Raw genomic sequence first — 22,722 nt, forward strand, 5'->3', positions numbered from 1 at the left:
AGGTGGACACTAAACTTTATCCTGCCTTGGCAGCCTTTTGACCACCGGAATATCTTCTTTCCAGGCAAGGAGTTTGGGTGGCCGACATATGGCCACACGTGAGATCTCAAGGACAACGTGCACTCGCCCCTGGACTTCGGCAGTGGACCACATCCCAAATCAGGAATGTTGCCGGTAGACATATCATGCGAAGGCGATAGACGGGACAAAGGTGCCGGAGCAATTTCTCAGGATATCATTGCGTGTCGTGTTACCTGCTATATAGCACCACCTGTTGTGCAGAACCTAACTCTGCAAATGCAACCGTGGGAGGTAGGACAAGGGACTTAAGCGATCATTTCGAGGCAACATCATCCCATCAAACGTGACCGCGGATCATCACTGTTCAAGACACTCGAGCGAAAAGCTAAGGATAATCGGCACGAGCGAGACTCGTGTCATTCAACCAACCACTTCCACATGACTCTTTACGACCGGTAGTCTCTTCACAGTTGCCATCTTCTCCGTCTCCAACATGCTCCTTGCCTGCTTTCTGGCTGGCAACACCCATATGAAGTAGAGAAATCAAAATTGAGATTGAACATCGCCACCACAGACGCTATCTCTCCTTATCTTTCGCCGGATTTCTAAGTACCCAATTTCTAGCATTCAACCCCTCCCCACCGAATCACCTGCTTGGTTGTGAGAGAAACCTATTCTGAATGTAATGTACTTGTCCGGAAAGTAGACATTGGGATTGGGGTACCGTTTACGATGTTCACTTTTTGTGTACCAAATTTGGCAGCTCACCGCATTGACCAAAGATGCTCTCAGAACCGTAATTTCGGTGATGGGTGATTCCGCTGGATCCCAGTGTGTGAAGTACGGCCGCGCATTGACCTGGCTTCACAAGTCGAGAGGCAGCATTTGGTCGTATCAAGGGGAACATATCAAGTGGTTTGGGTTCCGGTCAGATACCTTTCACCAGCACCCTCTCTTCCAGCGGTTTCACTTCCTTTTCTTTTTTGTCATTGTTCGCGGGTGTCCCAAAGACCAGCTGCGCCTTCAACACCCAGTCATCACTCACGCCCCATATTTCCTTCACCATGTCATCGATATTCGGGTTATAATGCTGCAAATTTGCGCCCATACCCTCGGCCTCAAGCGCACACCATAACGCAAACTGATGCATCCCAGCGCTATGTTCGCTCCACTGCTCGAACTTCTTGTACGGAATGATACCGTCGTACTTTTCCGCCGTGGCCGCGACAGTGGCTTGGTCCTCGAAGCACAAGATCGTGCCGTAGCCCCCGCGGTACTTTGTAATCATGGGCGCAAAGTACGTTGTGAACACGGCCTCGGGGAGAACCTGGGACATGATGGTGCGCGCATGGTCCCAGAGCCGTTGGTGCTCCTCCCGCAGGAGGATGAGGAAGCGGGCGGATTGGCTATTGAATGAGGAGGGGGTGTGAAGGGTGATGTGGTGCACAATATCGACGATGCGGGAGTCTGGGACTGGAGAGGAGGAGTTAAGGTCGTAAATTGTGCGTCGGGTCGCTATGGCATCGAGAAGAGACATTTGGGAAGCCATTGGTGTTTCGTGTAGGGCAGTAACTGAGAGAATGGACTGCTGCTACCGAGTGGGAATGGTTTCCGGACATCTTATACGATTTACCTCGTCGACCGCTTGCATCTGGGATCCCTACCTCCACCATTCGTACTCGTATTAGAGCTTCACCCGTCAAAGAGCCAGGCAACATTCCTTGGCAGGCAGGCACCCATTAAGCTCAAAGCTGGTAGAGGAACACCGCATTGATGGCCGAAGCACGCTGGCGAGAAGATTATGACACCAATGATTTGCAACAACAGATACATCCTGGGGTCGATGGTGAGGCAATTCAAAGTGCGGGGCAACGAAGTTCCGAAGATCTGACTATTTGGGTCTAGCCCGAATAGGAAAGAGCGCGTCGCGGTCTCCGATTTCAATTCCAACGCCCAACTGCGCGCGGATGCATGTAATTGACCCTCCACCAATATTTTCGAACATGATGTGAACAGTTTGCTGCCCTGCTTGGTCTCTTCTGCATGACTCCTAAATCACCCTCCTTGAAGCCAATCTCCGTATATACCATGTCCACTCGAACAACGTCACAGAGCCAACCTCCAGGCCAATCGCTTCGTCCACTACCCTCTCGCCCCATCAAGGGCATTCTATACGGCTCAACCTCCCCTGAGTTTCCCGGTACAAGTCGAGCTCTTTGAGCCGGTGTCATCCGCCTTCCGACCGCTCGAGCCTCCTGGCATGGTCTCGTCAAGAGCAACTGGATTGAATATCGGATGACAATGTGGACGAGTGTCGGAACGTAACCCTAAGATGTTTGTCGGTTCAAGTGTCGCGGTCCAGTTGTCGAGTCTCCGAGTAACTACATTTGCGCGCCTCCTACTTACTATTTGCTCCGGCAGAGAACGGCAGGTCGGATTGAATGTGGCCAAAAGAGAATGCGACGTTCAGAGCCCTCCTGCGAGGGCGGTGAAAAACGGTTTAGCCATGCGTCAAGTTGGTAAGCGTCCCTGAGGGATCGCGCGTCGGCATTCCAACGCTGAACATTATACGTGATCATACATGGGATGTTTTGGTGTACAGGAGCGTGAGACAAGGATCAAGAGAGAGCGGAGATGACGACTTGTCGGAATTAGCGCACGAGGCCTACGCCTAGAGCACAAAGATTCTGTTGCCTACACACAAGATTGCTGGGAACCCTTTTGGAAGCTGAAGAGATCCACTGGCCGGAATCCGAGCTTCATGTTGCTTGGATGCCAGGTCTCGGATGTGACTTCAAGGATTCCAAATCAGCATGTCTTCCAACTTGGCACTTTGTTTGTTTCGGATGGCCATGGCCAGCGCAGAATATCAGCAAACGTCAAATTCAGCATTGGCTGTCACTCCTTTCCAACTCTGCTCTTGTCCTCACAGCGCTCTATCTGGTGCCAGCCCTGTGACCAAACGCGCACCAAGGCAACAGCTATCCGGTGTGTGCTTCTGTCGAAGATCCCGATCAACCGCGTTAATCTTCCGCATCATGTTCAGCATGGTGAGACGGAGAGCGCCGATCCAGTGTGCCCTTGGTCCTCTGGGACCTCTGGGTGCATGATGAACCTTGCTTTCGAGCGAGAAGAGGACGATTTTTGAAGATGTTATTTGTGCGTCCTGGCCTGAGATACGGCAAATGTCCTTCGATTGGTCTCGTCAGAGACAGAGAGAAGAGAAAACTAAAATCTTGTCTTCGAGGTTGCCGTATCACACATGAGAGAGGCATTTATATCCTGTTTTGGCAGGGCTTGGATGTTGCGTCTGGTCTGGAATCTGTCCACCGCGTGAGAAAAAGCGTGGTATACATCGTGGGCGACAAGATGGATTTGGGAGGATGACTGCGAAGCTGGATAGTGAGGGCTTAACTCTGCATCTCTTCGACCATATACCCAAACACACCGATCGCTCTCTGGCTCTCGCAGAAAAGTCCATATCAAGCAATCTGCATCTTGTTGTCAAGTCTCAACTTACACATGGATCCACGGTACGATATTGTCGCAACGGGTTTTGAAAGTCTAGCCGCTCGAGTTTCAGATGAGTCCTGCAATGTTGTCAACATGTCCAAGCAAGAACTCCTGCAGCGCAACGGATGCATCAGACTAGGAAGGAAGGGACTGTTGAGATGGACAGGACTACCAAGTGTGCCGGACGGGACCTCTCTCGAGTGAGGATCAAAGCTTTGGCTTGTCTGTTCCGAATCCTTGCTGTTTGTCAGACACAGTTCCAACTCATTCTTGATCTGTGTGGAGTTCGCCGCGAGGCATCTTGCTTTTGGTGGCTAAGGTGGATAAATCTTACTCGGGTAGCGAAGACGACTTTACAACGAACTTGACGTGACGGATCACATGTGGGGGCTGATGAACTTGCCTCGATGATCGCGTCTTGCATGTCGGTATCGGTGCTTTTGACGCGTTGACAGAGGCGATATTCCACCGCTGCCTCTGGATGCTTGCATGGTCCTTGGACAGCGGGACCCTTCTTTTATAAGTCTCCCCATTCCTCCTTGCGCCTGAAAACTAATGAAGAACAGATAGGACCGCCGGAGCTGCAGAGGTCTACGCAGGATCGGGTTCAAACATGACGGCCGACCATAAGCCTGAGAGCGAATAGTCAGAAGAGGAGACTGAGGTTTAATATAGTCGTGGGAATGCGTTTTGGCATCATGGGGTTCTGAATTGTCTTGTGAAAATGATTGACCAAGGAGGTAAGACTGCAAAGACTTTATGAAACATGGAGGATGAGGAAGACTAATAAGAACGAATCCAACAATGTCACGAAACCCGTACTAAGAAGTCCACGGGATGATTCTCTGTCGACTATAAATCCGTCGTGCGGCGCTTAGGGCCTTCGTCCGCCGCATCGAGAGAATGGTATGTATAATTACTGACGGTGTTTGTGCTTCACGTGGATGACATTGTGTGCAAGGACTCGTCGTATAGTCCAGCATGATATACAGGGAACTCGCGGTGAAGCTTTGCACAAAAGCTTCACGAGGCCTCGGTCCAACGTCGAAATGGCCTTGTCCAAAAGCAAAACTAGTGCGAGAGGTTAGTTGGACAATGTGGCTGGCTGAGGTGCCACGGGGTGCATTGTAGAAACACCTTCCGTTTCGGGAAACACCTTCCGCTTCAAGAGCCCGGACAGACCTAGATATACGAACACATGCGGCTGCAAAGTGCGATGACAGCTTCAAAACTCGACTTTGGCTCAGATAGTAAGTCCGGCGCATCGCTTATCGCTTATCTACCCTTCAGCCGCAACTTTGCACTCGTCTATACCCAGATGACAGAAGCGAGCTGAAGTATAGTGGAAGTCACCATCCAGTAACGCGGTTCCTTTGGACTCTCGTGGCCGGTGGTTACCTTTCCGTTTGAGCATCATGCGAGGCGGGATGAGCCACTGTGCAGAAGCATAACCACTATAAAGCTTGGGCACAGAACTCTCCATCTCGCTCTGGCCAGTTTCTCCATTCTCAATCAATTCATCCCTCTCAACATGGCTGCACCACCCGAGGTCAACCTCGCCAACCTGACTGGGAATTGGGTCCTGGTACGTATGCATCAGAGTCTTCAGACCCTCGTCGACATCGTTTGTTTGACCGCATTCAGAACCGTGGCCTCGCCAACGATCCCGACCCCATGCTAGAGCTACAGGGTGTTCCTTGGTTGAAGCGCAAAATCATTCTGCTCGCCACGGTGACCTTGTCCATCAAGGAGTATGTCGACGACAAGAACGTCACGCATATCGACCTGGATCAGACCGCCACGGGGGGCATCCAGGGCACCAGCGAGCTGCGCATCTTGGACTGGAGTGACACCATCCACCAAGATCACATTTTCGGCACCTTGAAGAGCCGCAATCGCTGGGTCGCCGACCTCAAGACGTGTGAGAGTGGGGACGGAGGGCCCCTCGACCCGTATCTGACCGAGGGTTGGTTGGATGAGAAAGTCGGTCCGAATGGGGAGGGGTTCGTCCAGAATTGGGTCATCAATGAGGAACTAGGCTGGACTGCGGAACAGGTCTGGGGGTTCACCAAGATCAAGGGCCAGCGGTATAAGACCAGGAAGATCCTCGTGAAGAAGGGGGACCAGAGACTGACTCTAACGCTTGCGTATGATTGGAAGGGGAAACCCAAGGCGTAGCCCGCCGGGACCTGTTGAGACTGGAGCTGGAGTTGGTTGATGGTGTGCAGCACACAGGACTGGGGGTGTTTATATTGCACGCCGCTACATTCAGCCATGCACAGCAAGCTCGGGTCGAGAACGTGTAAGGAAAGGAGACCCGCTCCTGTCAGCCATCAGGTACATGTGTTCACCTCATATGGTGATGATCTCTTGTCTGTAAGTCGAAGATAGAAAACAACATGGAAGGGAACTTGATGACCATGAAGAGTTCCGTGTACGCCCGTTGATTTCCTTGCTCACACAAGCGAAAGAGATCCAGCAGGCATATCAGGTGACTGCGGGTATGGTATCGAGATCCGCTGATAGCGGGCTGAAAATCACGGCAGTGGGTGGTACAGAGCAGTATTTCCTCCAGGGCATACCCGACAAAAATATGTGCTCACTATCCGAGTTACAACGAGATATGTGTCTTTCGCATGGCTTGGTCCCTTCCCCCACGCTCAGGCAATTCGAGAAAATACTTGCTCATCGGCTACAGTCTTGGGCATCGCTAGTCCGAGTATTCGGGAATGGATAAACACATTGGTATCATCGATGGGCCTGGTAGCTGAAGGCCAGCAACCGAAAGTTTCGTGGGTTGGATTGGATTGGTCACTCTTGGGCAATGGGTATAGGTCAACTAATCCACCGGGGCCCTGGCATGCTTCAGCCTTCCTTGGAACTTGCGCATCTGAATCTTTCGCGAGCTTGAACGGTGGTGTACTCCTACAAATCCTCATGTGTGCTCGTTGGTGACATGGTGTTTGCGTGGGCGCCGACTTTACACGGTCCAACAGTCAACCCTTTCTACGCTCCAGATTCTTTAAGAGATGAGAACTGTGATTCGTGGCCTCTCTCGAGCCGTTCTGCGTATCTAACACGTCCATGATAACAGTCTCCGTTGTACTGTTATCCGAATGACCATCATCATGTACCCTGAATTTTTCGCAGCCTATGCCGCTTCATCCCACCCTCCGCTGTCCTGCCCTCTTTGGCTTTTCAGCCACAACAACCGGTAGTATCAGCAGGTTCGGGTTTTCTGCTTTGGAAAACCAGTTAGTCCCAGGTCTAAACCACAGTTTCGGCTCGGCTCGGGTGGTGCTTACTTGGCCTCGTTCAAGAGTTGGTCCCAACTGAAAATGAATGCTCCCAGAAAAGCCCCGATGATGATGCAGATGATAATGTAGCCTGGACCGCGATTAGCCAAGGCTCATCCCCACCCCAGGGGGAAACCTACCGTTGTAATACATGGCCAACAACATGATGAAATATGCGACGCCGAATTGGACCATGTGTATCAGAGATCGGATCACCTGACGTTGCAGGAGTGTCAAGCGGGAGACTCGCGGGCGGTGGAACACGGCAGGGCCAACTAGCTGCGAGCTGGGTGAGGGTTGCTTGCCATTCCCAGATTCGTGGTTCGAGGATGAACTGTCTTCGGGGTGCGATCGAGCGGCGGCTGCGGCGGCGGAAAGAGCCTTGCGATCATGTCTTGCAATCCAGGCATCATACTCACGGCCAAGTCTGCGGAGGAACTCGAGAGAGATGACCAGGCAGATGACACCGATGCAGGAGCCTGCAAACATGCCACCGGAGGTGATTTGCCAGTCCTTGGAGATGAAGCCTGTGCAATCGAGTTAGTGGTTGAAAACCGGAAGGTATGGTTGGGAACGCTACTGACAAGCTCCCACAGTGTACCAGTTCCACGTCATGGAAATTTTGCACGAGTTGCCGCCCATGCCCATGCCTCCCATATCGGCGGCAGAGGTGGACGCGGCGGCGGCAGAGGCTGTCATGGTGCCCGTGCTGGCCATCGACATTGAGCTTGTCCCCATGTCCATGTTTGGTTTGGAGAGACGACGATAAGGAGAGAACTTCACACGGAGGTGTGTCAGTGTCTGTGAGGGTAATGCCTTGTCACTCTGCCAGTTGACGGTGGAGGAAGCGACTCAAACAATGATATTGTGTAAAGTGCAACAAGGCGAGGGTTTTGTTTGATATTCACCCAACACACTTTCCAGGAGCGGCACGATCATCCCACCTCTGCCGTCCAAAAGCGAGAGTGAAACCAACTGCTGCAAAGGGGAAGAGACCCTCTTTTTGAGCAAGTTTTCCTGGTAGCGTGGCGTGGATGGCCGTGTCTGGGCGGCTGGCGAGAGATTCTGTGATTGGACTGTTGCCTTTCATCCTCATGTCTTCATGGATAGAGACAAGTGACAGCGACCACAATACCTGCTCTCATTCCACTCTTAACGTTGAGCAGTCTCGTACTTACAAGCGAGGATTTCAGGAGACATTTTGTAGTCTGTTAAAACCTAGGGCTTTGCCTGAGACGAGTGTAGTAACCTCTAGGTATGGTTCCCGTCAGCACTCGCAAGGTTGCATACGGTGAACAGTGCCGCCTTTGAAGCCCTCGCATCTTGAAGTAACATTGCTTGTGTACATGTTACACATTTTTGCTGCATTTTCCATTTTGTTATGCGATTGAGCGGTGTCGTTGGGTAGATATGGGCCCTTTGTCCCGCGCTAAGCCCTTTCCGGTACTGCCAAGGTCTTCCGAGGAAGAAGTCCCCAAAGAGTCGGAAGAGCCAAAGTCATCCTCCACCAGTTCCTCTCTCCTTCCGTCCCAGTGATCGCGCCTCTCATCAACAGCTTCAGTATAGCTTCGCCAAGATGGGCCTCTACTGCTGCAGCAGGAACCCGAGAGCAGGATGCCAAGCAACAAGGTTCGGAGCGGTCGCTGCCCAGACAAATGAAGTGGGTTGAGCAAGTTTCCCCATCGCCAGTCAAGAACATCGTGACCGGTGGTAACAGGGGCAGACGTCCTCCCTTCTTGCAATGTGCTCTTCTTCCCGGGTCTGGCCGAGCCCCAATCCTGGCCTCGCTTTCGAATTTTCCGAGTATCATTGGCTCTTCGAGCGACAGAGTCCGGGCCCTCGGGCATCCTGGCACAACGACCTGGTGCAGGATATCGTTCAGACAGTCGAAGACTTTTCTCGAGTATAAAATTCTCCTATGTGATCAGAGGTAAGCCCATCAAAGAAGGTTCCCAAAGTGCGTGCTTCTCAAAGTCAGCATGGAGTTCTTCTCTCGGTTTGTGACGCTGCTGTTGACCAGCACCCTGTTTCTTACTGCACAATGCATGACATCCTCTGGTCGTGCCGGCCATGGTCTAATCGGCTATGGTATCAACATGTACTTTCCTTACTGTTGCACTGCATGCCGTAATGTTTTGTCCGGTAGCCAGCTCAATTGCTCCGAAGTCATGGAGATGCAAGACATGGGGGGAATGGACATGGGGGGAATGGACATGGGCGGTGGCGAGTTTATGACCATGCCTGAGTGTTATGCCACCGACGATGCATTCCTCCAGTCGCTTGCACTCTGCATCAGCCAACGCTGTCCCAAAGACCCCAACGAACACGACCTCGAGGACTGGCAAATTGAAAAATGGTGGGCGATGAATGTGGTTGGGAGTGCAGCTGTGCAACCTGACCCAAAGGAATCCTACGCAAAGGCATTGGCCAAGGTAACCACTGTGCCAACGGAAACCCTGGTGGCGGGCGATCCTCTGAACCGAACAATGTTGGTGTCTGTCGAAGACTATCAACCCAACTGGAATGCCGACAAGATATTCGAGCATATCGAGATCCTCCACGAGCGCTACGGGTGAGTTGAAAAGATTCCTTTCTAATCACACAACCTGTTCCTCTGACGTCGAGCGTAGCCTGGTCGTGTTCCTTTCTGGGGTCGTCATCCCCGTGGGCTTCTCACTCCTCCGTTTCGTTCCCTTCCCAGACCGCTGGGTCACTCTCTTCAACGCCTGGATCGTCGACCCTCCCGCAGCCGGCCGACATCACAAAGTGCCCATATTTTGGGGATTGACCAATATGCCTACCCGAGGACAGGCCTTGTTTGTCGCATACTTGACCATTCTCAATCTCCTTCTCTGTGCCACCGGGTACTCCTCCAGACAGCCAAACAGCTGGTGGCCGGATGATCGGGACCGCGAAATCCTCACCTATGTGACCAACCGAACGGGAGTGCTCAGTTTCGCCAACATCCCGCTCCTCATCCTGTACGCCGGCCGCAACAACATACTGCTGTGGCTGACCAACTGGAGCCACGATACATTCGTCCTGCTGCATCGCTATGTCGCTGCAATCGCTACCATACAGGCCATTGTCCATTCTCTCATCTACCTCTACATCTATAATGTGGATGGTGAGCACTCCAGCGAAAGCAAACTTCCGTATTGGTACTGGGGAGCAATCGCAACCATAGGCATGTCGATCTTGCTTCCGACCTCGATCCTACCGCTCCGGCGAATGCTCTACGAGGCTTTCCTCCTGTGGCACATCGCCGTCTCCGTCCTGGTCGTGGTGGGATGCTACCTGCACATCTACGATCGCTTCGGTCACCAATGGGGATACGAGGTTTGGATTTATGTTGCGATTGCCGTCTGGGGGTTCGACCGACTCCTCCGGATTGGCCGGTTTGTCCGCGCCGGTCTTCGATATGCGAGAGTCACCGTTATAGACGACGATTATGTCCGTGTCGACATTGAAGGCGTCGGCGCTAACGGCCACGCCTACCTTTACTTCCCCACGCTGACGTGGCGGGTGTGGGAGAACCACCCGTTCTCTGTCGCGTCGACCATGCTCAACGGCACTCCCAAGCCATCCGTGTCCGGAACGGATGTGAAATCCTCGATGACCGCCGATGTCGAGAAAGACGGCGGCATCTCAACGGGCGTCAGCTCGGACCACTCCAGCGACGGGGAAATCGATGACCGTCAGATCCCACCGCCAAAACTGGGGATAACTTTCCTGCTCCGCACCCGCGGTGGTCTAACCTCGATCCTGCGCTCGCAGTCCAGGATCCCCGTGCTCGTCGAGCCCGGGTACGGACAGCAGCACACCGATCTCTCAGACCACCCCACGCTGATCTGCATCGCCGGTGGCGTGGGGATCACCACGGTCCTCCCCCTGCTGCGCAGCCATCCAGGCAGAACCAAGCTCCTGTGGGGTATGCGTACTCCCGCCCTCGGCGAAGCGATGGCCGGCCAGCTGGAGGGAGTGGAGAAGCAATTCTTCGTCGGCAAGCGGATGAACGTGCGCGAGGAGCTGGAGAGAGAGATGGTGAGTTCTCCTGTGGCCGGCGACAATTGCGCTGTTGTCGTGAGTGGTCCGGACGGGATGGCGGACGACGTGAGGAATGCGGTATGCGAGATTGCCAAGAGGACGAAGCATCTCAAGGTGAAGCTGGTGGAGGAGTCATTCTCATGGTAGGATGAATCTCTGCAGAGAATTTTTCCGAAGACACCTAACTACATCTATCAAGTGATCTATCCAGCAGTAGAACGTCCCATACATTTGTTCCACCTTCGTCAGCCCTTCAGGATTGACCGTATGCGAGCAGATTTCATCCCGTTGGAGGGCCTCAGGCTCATTCCAAAGCCTGGCCCGCTAAAAGGCATCCTTGCCAATCTGTTGATATCAGTAGTAGCCGCAGCACTTGCGTTGCCGTCCGCGACCACCCTTGTCCTAGTAGCATTAGATAAAGGCACTGATTTGTTGCCTCTGCTGGGCCCGCCTATATTAGCCTTGGTGTTGTGAGCCTGGGTATCGCCCTTCACTTGAACAGATTTCTCTGTCGATGTGTTCGAGGAAGTCCTCGAGCTCAGGCCGTCCGTTGAGCTCCGAGTGTTCAATCCCGGGTACGGGGCCGTGGAATCCTCCGTATCACTCTCAGTGTCGTCTGAGGTCCCACGTCGCAGCTGTGGCTCTGCCGTAGGCACGTAGTTCCGGTACCGAGAGGCCTCTGTGGTTGGCAGATGTGTAACGTCCACCCAGGCTCGGATGCGCATCTCTTGCAAGGCCAAGGCTGCATCGTGCTCCTCCCATGCCCTGACCCAGAATTTGTAGAGGGTTTGGCCAGCTGCTTCTTCTTCTGCTGTTCTTGGGGCCCTACGGCCGCGGGTGTTTTTGTTGTCGGCGTCGTTGCTAGCAGCGGTGGGATCCATGCTCAAGTATAATAGAGAGTGGACGCGTTGAAAGGGAAAGCTGTGTGCGTTTGTTGTGCAGGAAGGGTCCGTTAAGTTTAGGTCAAAGAAGATACTGAGGTAGTCTTCGAGCCAGACGTAGGGTGTTGTTATAACTGTCGTTAGGGATATTCACTAGGTTATCGTCAGTTCATATGTGAACAAGTGCGTGAGGCCCTCAGCGACGAGGCTGATGGTAGAAGAGGTTGTCACCCTGGATATCGATGAAGCGGGATACAGGTCCTCACATCATTAGAAAGGGATGGAACTTCCTTTCCAGACAAGGTTCCTTCCACCTTATTGCCCTTTATAGTTCAGGTTTGCTAAAGAGAGACAGAAGGTCCTTATCCTCTCAGCTAATAAGTAGGGCGAGTGCCACCGTCTCTTGACCAGGCATTGTATGCAGCTTCCATCTACCCTTCAAATTTCATCCAGCTTTCAATATGAATAAACTGACGTCTTTCTTCGACGCGAACTCATCTCATTTCTCCAACCTAGGACAGCCAACTCTACCAACATTCAGGCGTGCAGAGCTTGAACAAATCTATTCGACAACACCAACAGTGGCAAGGTCCCCGCCAACGTCGACACTTGCAGCACAACTGTCCGACAACAGTACTACAGCGGCCATCACTTCCAACCCTGAGAAGCTCTCGCTCGAAGTATGGATGGCCACTTTCGCCGCAGCGAATTATCACAGCTTCCTCCAGAAGATGTACGACTGGGAAACCAGGGAGTGGTATTATCTCCTATATTATCGAGGCGACATCCCTTATTCGAAACTTTCAGCCGAGGGGAGACACTTTGTAAAGACAATCCAACGCCAGAAGTTGGTTGTTGAAAAGAGTTTGACGCAGAGAGCTCGCCCTGGAGAAATGAGATTGGAGATGTGGCCGACGAGCTCAAAAAATTTGATGAGTTGTCACTATCGGTGCGCGTGGCGGCTACCCATTACTAGTCTAAAGGCTTGGGAGAAGGGAGAGAGTGATCAGAGTGAGAGTCTGGACGACTCTGGCTATAATTCAGCTGCTGCTGGGGATGTTGAAGGTGAGAATATTATGGAGGGAGATGTCGAGACGAACGGAGAGTTCAAAGAGGAGACCGGCCATATTGATGACGAAGACCTGTCGTATCTCGAGCGGCTGTTCTCTGTTGCCTTCGAAGTCATCCTCTGGAGGCGCCCGTCATCGAACGAGGAATACTACACCTGGTGTACTGAAAGCGATTCCCGATACCACATTCGGTGGGAAGTCGAGCGGGATGCTGTAGGCATTGCAGCGATGAAATTGGCACGGGGGAACGCTGAGCTTGGCGGTTGTTTAAGGAAGGGCGTGGTGAGCATGAGGCGCGAACGACATCTGGTGGAGTTGCTGGACGATGTTGTTGGGCAGCATCCTTTCCAACACAACAACCTGAAGGACACGCTGTGGAGATACTCGCGACGGTTCCGACTGCAGGGCCTATGGCAAGGCAATAGAATGAGGCGGGTACATGGCTCAGGGTGGTAGGAGGATATCAGTGGGAAAATACAGGATGCTTTGACTCTATGGCTCCACCTCCTTTCCATGCCCAGCCTTGCATATTGCCAAGTCCAGTTACAACTTGGACACAAAGACCCGCCGCTAACCCCATTGAGCTCGATTAGACTGGACGACAGTTCAAGGGAACAGAGCCTCATTGGTGCCACAGTTGAGTGATTTCTGGATGTATCGAGTAACAAATGAAGAGCAGCCTTTTGGGCCCTTTCAAAGGTCCTCGTAAGGAGAGCCACCTCCTTAAATCTACTGTAGAACGCCACCATCACGGGATTCCCTAACATCCCTATCGTAGCCTGTCTGTTTATGACGGTAGATTTCTGGATACTCCACGGATCAAAGCTGAAGAAATTCTGTACAAGCCCAGTTCTCTAGTAGCCTGTTTTTATATACGCCGGTGACGAAAGCAGAATTTTTCTAGGAGGGGAGAGTCATGCATACAAAGCCGGCTCCCTCGCCGAGCAAACCACCAGAGATCTCAGCAAGATGGGACATAAGGTTGAGGCGCGTAACAAATGTCCACAGTGGAATAGTATCGACAGAAACAATCTGGTTGACTTTACAGACGGGCCAAAACAATGTGGATGGATTTGGTTCGCGTCAACAGCGTACCTCGCTGCTCCATACCTTTTTCCATCTCGACTGTTTCTCGAGTTGAGGACGTCCGAGGACCTGTCCTGAAGGATATGAACTAGGGACACTCGCCAGCTCAAGTTGCTCGACAACTATTATCCTACAGGGTAAACAGCATTCCCAGCTATGCATAATACTCTTCCTCTCGCACACTCAGACCCCTCCACATGCCGCCCTACCTAGTTAAATAACCATATCGACAGCGTCGCCTTCAGCAACCACAATGGCTCCTCGACAATCGACTACAGGCAAAAGGAAGCGTGCGGCCAGAAAGCCATCGGCGCCCTACGCGCCAGAGTTCTTAAGTCTCGAAGATTCGAAAGCCATTCAGCCACTCGATGGCCTAGAGGTCGACCTGGATCTCGAAGCAATAAAGTCGGGGCGTGTGCCGGCGAGGACACGCGGAAGAATCGAAAAGCTCGCCAATGACAGGCTGGCTTCGACGATGCAGCTAATCGAGCATCGCCGACGCGCAGCGTTAAAGGCTCTCGCCCAAGAGAGAAGTGGTTGGAGGGCCGAGATAGAGAGTACGCCGCCAGAATCGCGCTCGTCAACGCCGGGGGCCATCTCCGAGTTCGAACACAGCTTGCAAGTCCCGACATCCTTCCCAGAATCAAATCTCAGGGCGACGGTCGACGCAGGACCAACGACATCCGACAGAGCTAGCCGGGATGGGCGGCCGCAAGTCGAAAATGCCTTTCCAGAACGTACCAATGCTATCCGGGAGGAGGAGGTCTCCGTCCTCTTGCGGATGGTTGAGTTCGAAGCAAGCCCGGTCGCCAAATGTCCATGTCTCGAGGCCTGTGGACAACACGGAGAGGAGGACGCCTTGCGGAGTCTTCCTTATCCTCTTAATAACAAGGAGTTCTTGAGGCTCTACGTCGCGCCGTTGTTCGAACTGGAGATGGACTCTAGGGCTTGCGAGGAAAGATTTCTGGCCCAAGAGCCCGCCGTGGAGGAACGCAAGACTCGACTCCTTGACCGATTCGACCGTTGCGTGAGGATTGCGGCTAGGACGATCGCCGTCGTCGACGTCGTGGATCAGAGCTGGGAGGCTTCGCTGTCTGGCGAGGAACCAGACAGGAGGACCTTCTTTCTATGCAGGAAGGCCTACCGCGAACTGGAGGAAGTCGTCGAGGCCGAGACGTCAAGGCATAGAAATTGTCCTTACTGGACGTTCATGTGCAGAATGGCACTGCTACGGGCGGAGAAGCGGGTCGAGGAGCAGTTGTGGAAGACGCCGATGCTCGTTGGAAACATGCTAGAACCGGCCAACGACAAATAGTCCCAGCGAGATCGAACATCGCTCGGTTCCAGTAGAAGTCTTGTGAAGCACATGTAAAGAAAGTGCTTCTGGAGGCATGCCTGTGGTGGACGGCAGAGATTGTAGAGCAAATGGACGGGCAATTAGACCACAAGAGTCCTCTGGCGGCGTGCGAATACAGTTGGCGTTTTAGGAAAAGAGGACTCGACATAGAGAGTTCGAGAGGGAGCAGGCTTATCCGTTGCCTCTGTGAAAGGATCAGGCCATCACATGTTTGAATCAGGAGATATGCATTGTTGATGTTTGTACATAGATAGGGAGGCTTCGCCAGGTCTGAGAGGCGAGCCCATGCCCGCCGACTCAACCTGGAATCGGATAAACAGACCGACTCGTCTGGGCGCAGGGCAGTATGATTGAAAGTGATATTCTGTTTTCTGTCGACACCGCAAGGGGATCCAGAGGTCCAACGGCATGGTAGGAGTAAATATCTATTCTCAGCGTTAGTCAGGGCTTTGGCAAAAAGTCAGAAGTCGAACAAATCCTCACAGTCATCGATTGTTGTCTTTTAAGCAGCGTCGCTTGACTTCAGCTCTAGTATGCATCAACACTTCCAGACTCCAACCTCTCCGTTTCTCCTCCCCTCGATCAAATATCCATCCTTCAGCCTCACACGATCAACAACACTCGTCTTGGTTCCCGCCATCCGATCTTCCACGCTGGTGTTGGCGCCGACACCGCAATCCCAATGGCGCCCATCAGCCTTGTCGTAGACTTTGACGACGTCCTCGCCCGCGGCACAGACAATGTGTCGGGAATCAAACATCATGCTCGTGATGGGTGCGTCGTAGGCATATGCATCAAAAATCGTTCCTGTGCGGAGGTCCCATATCTGTTGACCAGGTTAGTCTATCAATAGACCATTGTTGAAACTTGCAAACTTACTCTGATACTCCTGTCAATGCTACCTGTAACAAGATGAGTATCATCAAACTGAAGACAGGTCACTGGCCCTGTATGTCCAACCAAACTCCTATGGACCTGTCCGCTTCGAAGATCCCACAGTCGGACCATTCCATCGGCTGTACCACAGGCCAGCGCGGCGTCGAAACACTGCAGGGCCCCGACGAAGTCGGCATTCGAATCTGCCGATCTTCCAGTTGGCCGCCACTGCGTTTCTGTGCTGTTTATCGTTGAGCTAGCTTGAGCTGCTGCCCACAATACGTCAAGCGTCTGGACACAACGGCCTTTCACCAGGTCCCACTGCCGTAGTGTCTTGTCCGCTGATCCAGAGACCAGCATATCACCGCGAAGGTGTAATGCAGTGATTTCATCAACGTGAGCCTCAAGCACAAAGAGTGGGCACTCTTCCATTGCATCAGGGGGTGGTGGAGGGGGAGCATCTTCACTTTCGTTGCCAAACCCGAGGCCGTCGTCTTCATCGCCTTTGTCCTCGTCGCCGTTTTCGAGTATTTTGTGTTCATAGGGTTCGTACTTGGCACGGCTCAGATCCCATAGACGAATGGTGGCATCAAGGCTTCCAGTTGCCACAATATTGTCTTCGACCTGTAAGCAACGAACTGAAGCAGTGTGGCCTTCCAGAAAGCCCATACAGCGACCAAGATTCAGATCCCACACGCGGACCGTATCGTCAAGTGCTGAAGTGACCATAGTCCCGAATGGCTGATCAAAATCTATGGCGGATATCGAGTCATTATGAGCTGGAATGGTCTTGATGTGTGAACCGGGTTCGAGGTGCTCGTGCAACACCGGCATAGATCTTCTCTTGGTATATTTTGGCCGACGTTTTGATTTCGGAGACGCAGAGGACGGCAATTTGTCGTAAATGGACTGCGACATGAAGGAGGCATCCATTGCCTCAGACTCGGGTGTGGCTACGCGGGGAGCGTTGAGGGTGCTGGCAGATTGGTCCATTGCGCCTTGCTCCTCGAGCTCCTCCTGCATCTCTTCGATTTTGTTGTCCAGTTCAAGCAGCTCATGCTCCACTTCGGCTTCGTCGTTTTCGAGGTCGGCCAATCTTTCAACGGCGAGCTTCCGCATGTTGTGCAAGTTGGCAATTTTGTTGTCAATGTCTCGAATCTCTGTGGTGCACATGTTTTTCCGTATAGCCATCATCTCCAATCTGTGATTGACACTGTTCCTCTTCTTCTTGAGATTCTGTATTGACGGAGGGCCATCCTCTTCAACATCTCCCGCACCCAAAAGCCTGTGCTGCTTGGAGCTCCGCCGTCGGTGTCCTTTTCGATGTTCGGATTCGCCTTCGGGCAAAGATGCTTGAAATCCTTGGAACAGGGAGTACGTGTTTTCGTCTTCGGGAATGTTTTGTAGTTGGTCTTCTGAAATGTAGGTAAGGGCTCGATGGGCAATTTCACTAGTCGAGAGTTTCGCTCTGACCAGCTCAGAAGGCGCCTGCTGGGAAAACGAGAATACCGCTCTCTGAATGCCTGGACGTCGTATCTGTCGGGAGATGCTGTTCATGGCAGCAGGGTAGTGAGCGGAACCATTGTCCCCCATGAGGTGGCTTGCGGTCGCTGTCACCTTTCGACTGAAGGCTTCCAGCTGGCGCGTCTGTTCCCAGAAAGTCAGTCAGTTGTTAAAAAGATAGCTAGGGTCTCTCACGTCAAGGACCGCGCCGAGAACAGAATCTTCCCCATCTCCAGCTGGCCTGCGAGTTTGGGAAGGAGTACGACTGTGTGGCCGCGATCCGGCCATGCAGTTCGAGCGCCTTGGGCGGCAGAGGAAAGTACACGCTTCGAGGTTGAGTACACGCGAGGTAGAATGCAGCTAGGCAGGGCGAATCTTGAGGCTCTTCGACTATCTGTCGTAAAATGCGGAGTGAAGATCCTAGGGTGGTTGTTGGCTGCGGCTTGGGTTTCGGAGACGCGAAGTCGGAGCTGCGAAACTCTGACGTATTTTTCCCCCCAGCGCAAAACTGTTCCTTCTCCCACTTCGGATATCATCGCATATTGGTATCCTCACCTGCTTACCGGCGAAACACCTCCTCTGTGACTCTTATAAAATAGCTGCGAGGTGCTCGTCTCATTTTCTACTTCCCAGAGTGTCTCTCTGGCAGTGATTCTTGAGTGCATACTCCGCTGAACCTGGGCTAAACAAGCACGCGATCCTAACACATGCCGCTTTTGGAGATGGATACAGCGATCGACCTTTCGGATGCCTCCAAGGCTTTGGATTTGGCCAATATCCGATTTCAGCTAATGTTTGTGACTTGATGCCGAGTCTCCAGAGACAAGCTCAGATACTGACTGAGGTTTCAGCCGACTGGAGGATACGATCACCTTCCACCTGATAGAACGAGTCCAGTTTCCCCTCAACGCGACCATTTACGACGCTGCCGCCCTCCCCATACCCTCCAGTAATTTGGCATTACCTGCGCAGATATCTCTCTGCGACTATCTCCTCTCCGAAACTGAACGTTTACACTCCCTTGTCCGCCGATACGATGCTCCGGACGAATATCCTTTCTTTCCCCAAGTCCTACAGCGACCTGTGCTCAAGGCCATAGCATACCCCAAGATCCTCCACGATAACGATGTTAATGTTAATGACACCATCAAAGAGAAGTATATCAAGGAAGTTTTGCCGGAGGCTTGCCGAAAGTTCGGGCGGGAAGATCGCGGTGAAGCCAAAGAGAATTACGGTAGTGCCGCAACTTGTGATGTCGCTTGTTTGCAGGCCTTGAGCAGGCGAATACATTTTGGTAAATTCGTGGCCGAGAGCAAATTCCAGGCGGAGACGGAGCGATTTGTCAAGCTCATTAAAGCCGAGGATCGCGAGGGTCTCGACGCTGCCATCACTAACGAAAAGGTCGAGCTGCAGGTCCTGGAGCGGCTGCGGTTGAAAGCCAAGACTTATGGCAAAGACCCCTCGGTAACATCCAACGGTGCTGGTGGAGAGGAAAAGATCAATGTCGAGGCTGTAGTGAAGATGTACGCTCAGGTTGTTATTCCTTTGACCAAGGTTGTCGAGGTGGAGTATCTTATGCAGAGGCTGAAAGGGACCAAGTGGGAATAAAACCGGAATCCTGTTCAGGACTGAGGCTTGAGGTATTCGGCGACATTTTGGACCGCGTCTTTGAACTTCTCCGCAGAAATGAGTATGGCATGGCCCTGCGGCTTGATCCCCAGCTCTTGAAACGCTCGTTTCGAGTCTGAGTGTCCCTCGTCCTGTTTGACGGAATAATCAAAGCCGCTATGGCAGATGGCATGTCCATGCAGAACCTCGTCCTCCGGATGGAAGTACATTGTCTCGAATGAGCCAGAGGTTGCTTTCTTTTTCTTTTTGGGAGGGTCATTCTCGGCGTCAAGCTTCGAAGCAACTTCCGTGTATGTCTTGGAGAGGATGAGATAGTGAGTGAAGTTATATGGTTCGCCATCTTGGATGGCCCATTCCATCTCTTCTATCAGCATTGTGTACATTGGAGGGACGACTTCAGCCGGGACATTGATCAGACGCTCTGTAAGGATCAGGCCTATCTGCGGAATCGTGGCCTGGGAAAGGAGCTCCGCAAGGGGAGCCAGCGCGGGTTTTGACTTTGCTTTGGATAGTAAATATTGCACGATCTTGCCCATGAACGGCTTGTCCTATATTTCTATCAGTAAGGCTGCCGGGTGGTTTCTTTCCCAGGAGAAACTGACCCTGTGTTCTTGGAGATTCAAGACGGATAGAAAAGCGTATGCGTCTGTCTCATTGCCATCCACTTTGACGGTCGATCCCAACGTGGGTTGCGACAAGATCAGGTCAGTTAGCGCAGACAGATCAAACAGCTGAGCGTCCACATCAAACAGCTGTTGTATCAACGTCTTGATGCCATGGAAATCATATTCCGGCTGAGGGTCGAACCACTCGAAGTCGACATCGAGGACATCGAAATCCTGCGCTTAGAATCAACACCCCATTCGCCGTGCAATCCAACAAGACGGACAAACCTCGTCGTCTCCGCTATCATTGCCCATGTCTACGTCATCTTTGACGACGTCTTCGCCGGTCTCCTGCTTCCTCTTGCTCATCTTTACGGCGGTCCGGGTCCTCGTCCTTGGAGGGAGTAATCTCGGTCTCGTCTCGAGTCTCAGCAACTGTTTTTGGGAGAGGGTACAAGTGAGAGGATTCTCTGTAGCTGCACGCCCGGGCACTCTTTTGTAAGTCAACACCTGCCCAAAGCCTTTCCAGGATATGCTGCAATAGTTTGACAGGAACCTTTGGCTCAAATAAGGGTTTCCATGGAATTGTTCGAGTATGTAGCCTTCCACATAGACCGATGTTGCGGTATAAATTCTCCTGCGGGGCACTTCGAATAATTTCTCTCCGCAGAATTTGTTTGTAGCCAGCCCACTTTTGTCGCAAGACTCACATTTCCATTCTGTGTCCCTTTTGCGCATCTCCTCCTGATATCTCTTGTGCCCATTCGACCTTGTCCCCAGTCACAATGGCTGCCAACGTCAATGGCGAGGTCAATGGCGCCGCAGTCAATGTCCCCGCGAAGACCTTCGACACCATCCTCGTCCTCGACTTTGGGTAAGTCGGAAAATTCCACTGCCCTATTCTAAGCGCACCGACTCACGACCGGTTGAAGATCGCAATATTCGCACCTGATCACACGACGACTGCGCGAGCTCAATGTCTATTCGGAGATGCTGCCATGCACTCAGAAAATCGCGGACTTGCACTTTCATCCAAAGGGGATCATTCTATCTGGAGGCCCCTATTCAGTGTACGAGGATGGCGCACCCCATGTTGATCCTGCGGCATTCGATCTTGGCGTGCCCATCCTAGGAATATGTTATGGGCTGCAAGAGATGGCGTGGCATTTTGGCAAAAACGTGTTGGCGGGCGAGAAGAGAGAGTATGGCCATGCCAGTCTCAAAATCGAGCGACACACTGGCAAGGAAGAGCATATCGACCGCCTTTTTGAAGGCATCGAAGACGATATCGAGGTCTGGATGAGTCACGGGGACAAGCTGTCAAAGCTACCAGACAACTTTCACCCCATCGCAAGTACCGCTAACGCACCCTTCGCCGGTATCGCTAGTATGTCTGAACCATACTTCGGGATCCAATTCCATCCCGAGGTCACGCACACGCCACGAGGTACACATATTCTGGAAAACTTCGCGGTCAAGATCTGCCAGGCTCGGCAAGACTGGACTATGGAGAAGTTCGTCGATAAGGAAATTGAACGCATTCGAGCCATGGTTGGTCCCAAAGGTCAAGTGATCGGAGCCGTGAGCGGCGGAGTTGACTCCACGGTTGCAGCAAAACTCATGCAAGAGGCCATAGGAGATCGATTCCATGCGGTCTTGGTTGATAATGGTGTTCTTCGTCTGAATGAGGCAGCAACGGTCAAGGAGACATTGACGAAGCATCTGGGTATCAACTTGACGGTTGTCGACGCCGCAGACCTGTTCTTAGGTAGACTCAAAGGCGTCTCCGATCCTGAAACAAAGCGCAAAATAATAGGCAACACCTTCATCGAAGTATTTCAGGATAAGGCAAAAGCAATCGCAGACGCTGCAGCAAACTCTCCCCGAGCTGGCGACATTGAGTGGCTACTTCAGGGCACACTGTATCCCGATGTCATTGAGAGCATTTCATTTAAAGGACCATCCGCCACTATCAAGACTCACCATAACGTTGGCGGTCTTTTGGAGAACATGCATCTCAAGCTAATTGAGCCTCTGAGAGAGTTGTTCAAAGATGAGGTGAGAGCACTGGGCACGAACCTGGGCATACCGGAAGATCTTGTCTGGAGACACCCCTTCCCTGGACCCGGCCTAGCAATTCGGATCCTTGGTGAGGTCAATGAGTCACAACTGAAGATTGCTCGACACGCAGATAAAATCTTCATCGATGAGATCGTCTCGGCCGGCTTGTATAGGAAAATCTCCCAAGCATTCGCTGGGCTGCTCCCTGTCAAAGCGGTCGGTGTCATGGGCGACAAACGAGTGCATGCTCAAGTGATCGCCCTGCGAGCAGTTGAGACTACTGATTTTATGACGGCTGATTGGTTTCCTTTTGACGGCAACTTCATCAAGCGGGTCAGCAACCGAATCGTCAACGAAGTTGACGGTGTATGCCGTGTGATGTACGATGTTACGAGCAAGCCTCCTGGCACGATTGAATTGGAATGAGGGATGGGAGGGTGCCTAGAGCAACTCGGCGGCGTTTAAATGGTAGAGGAGATCAGACGGAGAGAGGGCAGGGGAGTCTATACGGTATGTGGGTTGGAGATTTTCGTGACTGGCTAGATATCGGCTTCGAGTGTCAATTGTGAGATGGTGCAGGCGGTCGGTCTTCGAGTCCATAGGCCTCTGTATTTGGCCTTCCTGGAAAACGACATAGAGAATAGATTCACACCTGCAAAGGAATTTCACCCTCAGAAACAACCCGCTGCGATCTGGAGGTCAAGAAAGCTCGTTCTAAGCCAAAACTATTGGGCAAGAATTTTGTCGCTGTCGACTAAGGCATGGCATTCACTGTCG

General features: G+C 52.4%; 10 protein-coding genes across 10 annotated transcripts; 5 read left to right on the forward strand and 5 right to left on the reverse strand.

Annotated features, from left to right (window-relative positions):
* Positions 1-575: 575 nt before the first annotated feature.
* On the reverse strand, positions 576-1,738 carry PV07_01206 (uncharacterized protein). Its single transcript, XM_016387716.1, has one exon. It carries the CDS (start codon positions 1,568-1,570, stop codon positions 950-952), a length of 621 nt encoding a protein of 206 aa, XP_016254644.1. The 5' UTR covers positions 1,571-1,738; the 3' UTR covers positions 576-949.
* Positions 1,739-2,028: 290 nt separating this feature from the next.
* On the forward strand, positions 2,029-4,034 carry PV07_01207 (uncharacterized protein). Its single transcript, XM_016387717.1, has one exon. The coding sequence runs from the start codon at positions 2,783-2,785 to the stop codon at positions 3,167-3,169; it is 387 nt and encodes a 128-aa protein (XP_016254645.1). The 5' UTR covers positions 2,029-2,782; the 3' UTR covers positions 3,170-4,034.
* A 1,031-nt stretch (positions 4,035-5,065) lies between these two features.
* On the forward strand, positions 5,066-5,712 carry PV07_01208 (uncharacterized protein; the record flags this gene model as incomplete). Its single annotated transcript, XM_016387718.1, has 2 exons — positions 5,066-5,119; positions 5,179-5,712. 2 exons carry the CDS (start codon positions 5,066-5,068, stop codon positions 5,710-5,712), a joined length of 588 nt encoding a protein of 195 aa, XP_016254646.1.
* A 578-nt stretch (positions 5,713-6,290) lies between these two features.
* On the reverse strand, positions 6,291-7,980 carry PV07_01209 (uncharacterized protein). Its single transcript, XM_016387719.1, has 4 exons — positions 7,415-7,980; positions 6,971-7,357; positions 6,840-6,921; positions 6,291-6,775 (listed from the first exon to the last, which is right to left on the reverse strand). Exons 1-4 carry the CDS (start codon positions 7,572-7,574, stop codon positions 6,733-6,735), a joined length of 672 nt encoding a protein of 223 aa, XP_016254647.1. The 5' UTR covers positions 7,575-7,980; the 3' UTR covers positions 6,291-6,732.
* Positions 7,981-8,768: 788 nt separating this feature from the next.
* On the forward strand, positions 8,769-11,165 carry PV07_01210 (uncharacterized protein). Its single transcript, XM_016387720.1, has 2 exons — positions 8,769-9,402; positions 9,461-11,165. Exons 1-2 carry the CDS (start codon positions 8,810-8,812, stop codon positions 11,022-11,024), a joined length of 2,157 nt encoding a protein of 718 aa, XP_016254648.1. The 5' UTR covers positions 8,769-8,809; the 3' UTR covers positions 11,025-11,165.
* Positions 11,166-11,201: 36 nt separating this feature from the next.
* On the reverse strand, positions 11,202-11,758 carry PV07_01211 (uncharacterized protein; the record flags this gene model as incomplete). Its single annotated transcript, XM_016387721.1, has 2 exons — positions 11,202-11,222; positions 11,303-11,758. 2 exons carry the CDS (start codon positions 11,756-11,758, stop codon positions 11,202-11,204), a joined length of 477 nt encoding a protein of 158 aa, XP_016254649.1.
* A 3,675-nt stretch (positions 11,759-15,433) lies between these two features.
* PV07_01212 (uncharacterized protein) lies at positions 15,434-18,104 on the reverse strand. Its single transcript, XM_016387722.1, has 4 exons — positions 17,846-18,104; positions 16,151-17,794; positions 15,755-16,097; positions 15,434-15,696 (listed from the first exon to the last, which is right to left on the reverse strand). The coding sequence occupies exons 1-3, from the start codon at positions 17,936-17,938 to the stop codon at positions 15,810-15,812; spliced, it is 2,025 nt and encodes a 674-aa protein (XP_016254650.1). The 5' UTR covers positions 17,939-18,104; the 3' UTR covers positions 15,434-15,696; positions 15,755-15,809.
* A 72-nt stretch (positions 18,105-18,176) lies between these two features.
* Positions 18,177-19,824, forward strand: PV07_01213 (chorismate mutase). The gene is made up of 2 exons (XM_016387723.1): positions 18,177-18,443; positions 18,502-19,824. Exons 1-2 carry the CDS (start codon positions 18,358-18,360, stop codon positions 19,256-19,258), a joined length of 843 nt encoding a protein of 280 aa, XP_016254651.1. The 5' UTR covers positions 18,177-18,357; the 3' UTR covers positions 19,259-19,824.
* On the reverse strand, positions 18,310-20,594 carry PV07_01214 (uncharacterized protein). The gene is made up of 3 exons (XM_016387724.1): positions 20,173-20,594; positions 19,882-20,118; positions 18,310-19,827 (listed from the first exon to the last, which is right to left on the reverse strand). Exons 1-3 carry the CDS (start codon positions 20,251-20,253, stop codon positions 19,273-19,275), a joined length of 873 nt encoding a protein of 290 aa, XP_016254652.1. The 5' UTR covers positions 20,254-20,594; the 3' UTR covers positions 18,310-19,272.
* PV07_01215 (GMP synthase [glutamine-hydrolyzing]) lies at positions 20,566-22,665 on the forward strand. Its single transcript, XM_016387725.1, has 2 exons — positions 20,566-20,758; positions 20,817-22,665. The coding sequence occupies exons 1-2, from the start codon at positions 20,670-20,672 to the stop codon at positions 22,369-22,371; spliced, it is 1,644 nt and encodes a 547-aa protein (XP_016254653.1). The 5' UTR covers positions 20,566-20,669; the 3' UTR covers positions 22,372-22,665.
* The last annotated feature ends 57 nt before the right edge of the window (positions 22,666-22,722 follow it).

Source organism: Cladophialophora immunda, assembly GCF_000835495.1.
Source record: "Cladophialophora immunda strain CBS 83496 unplaced genomic scaffold supercont1.1, whole genome shotgun sequence".
NCBI lineage: Eukaryota > Fungi > Ascomycota > Eurotiomycetes > Chaetothyriales > Herpotrichiellaceae > Cladophialophora > Cladophialophora immunda.

Excerpts from the sequence above, each read along its gene's own strand:
- PV07_01206 (XM_016387716.1), bottom strand. The coding sequence starts at position 1,570 with ATGGCTTCCCAAATGTCTCTTCTCGATGCCATAGCGACCCGACGCACA.
- PV07_01207 (XM_016387717.1), top strand. The coding sequence starts at position 2,783 with ATGTTGCTTGGATGCCAGGTCTCGGATGTGACTTCAAGGATTCCAAAT.
- PV07_01209 (XM_016387719.1), bottom strand. The coding sequence starts at position 7,574 with ATGGACATGGGGACAAGCTCAATGTCGATGGCCAGCACGGGCACCATG. Across the intron at positions 6,922-6,970 it reads GTTGGCCATGTATTACAACG|GCTACATTATCATCTGCATC; the intron begins GTAGGTTTCCCC and ends ATCGCGGTCCAG. Across the intron at positions 6,776-6,839 it reads CAACTCTTGAACGAGGCCAA|CAGAAAACCCGAACCTGCTG; the intron begins GTAAGCACCACC and ends GGTTTTCCAAAG.
- PV07_01210 (XM_016387720.1), top strand. The coding sequence starts at position 8,810 with ATGGAGTTCTTCTCTCGGTTTGTGACGCTGCTGTTGACCAGCACCCTG. Across the intron at positions 9,403-9,460 it reads ATCCTCCACGAGCGCTACGG|CCTGGTCGTGTTCCTTTCTG; the intron begins GTGAGTTGAAAA and ends CGTCGAGCGTAG.
- PV07_01212 (XM_016387722.1), bottom strand. The coding sequence starts at position 17,938 with ATGGCCGGATCGCGGCCACACAGTCGTACTCCTTCCCAAACTCGCAGG. Across the intron at positions 17,795-17,845 it reads TTCTCGGCGCGGTCCTTGAC|ACGCGCCAGCTGGAAGCCTT; the intron begins GTGAGAGACCCT and ends TTCTGGGAACAG. Across the intron at positions 16,098-16,150 it reads GCATTGACAGGAGTATCAGA|ATATGGGACCTCCGCACAGG; the intron begins GTAAGTTTGCAA and ends CCTGGTCAACAG.
- PV07_01213 (XM_016387723.1), top strand. The coding sequence starts at position 18,358 with ATGCCGCTTTTGGAGATGGATACAGCGATCGACCTTTCGGATGCCTCC. Across the intron at positions 18,444-18,501 it reads AATATCCGATTTCAGCTAAT|CCGACTGGAGGATACGATCA; the intron begins GTTTGTGACTTG and ends CTGAGGTTTCAG.
- PV07_01214 (XM_016387724.1), bottom strand. The coding sequence starts at position 20,253 with ATGAGCAAGAGGAAGCAGGAGACCGGCGAAGACGTCGTCAAAGATGAC. Across the intron at positions 20,119-20,172 it reads ATGATAGCGGAGACGACGAG|GATTTCGATGTCCTCGATGT; the intron begins GTTTGTCCGTCT and ends TTCTAAGCGCAG. Across the intron at positions 19,828-19,881 it reads TGAATCTCCAAGAACACAGG|GACAAGCCGTTCATGGGCAA; the intron begins GTCAGTTTCTCC and ends ATAGAAATATAG.
- PV07_01215 (XM_016387725.1), top strand. The coding sequence starts at position 20,670 with ATGGCTGCCAACGTCAATGGCGAGGTCAATGGCGCCGCAGTCAATGTC. Across the intron at positions 20,759-20,816 it reads ATCCTCGTCCTCGACTTTGG|ATCGCAATATTCGCACCTGA; the intron begins GTAAGTCGGAAA and ends GACCGGTTGAAG.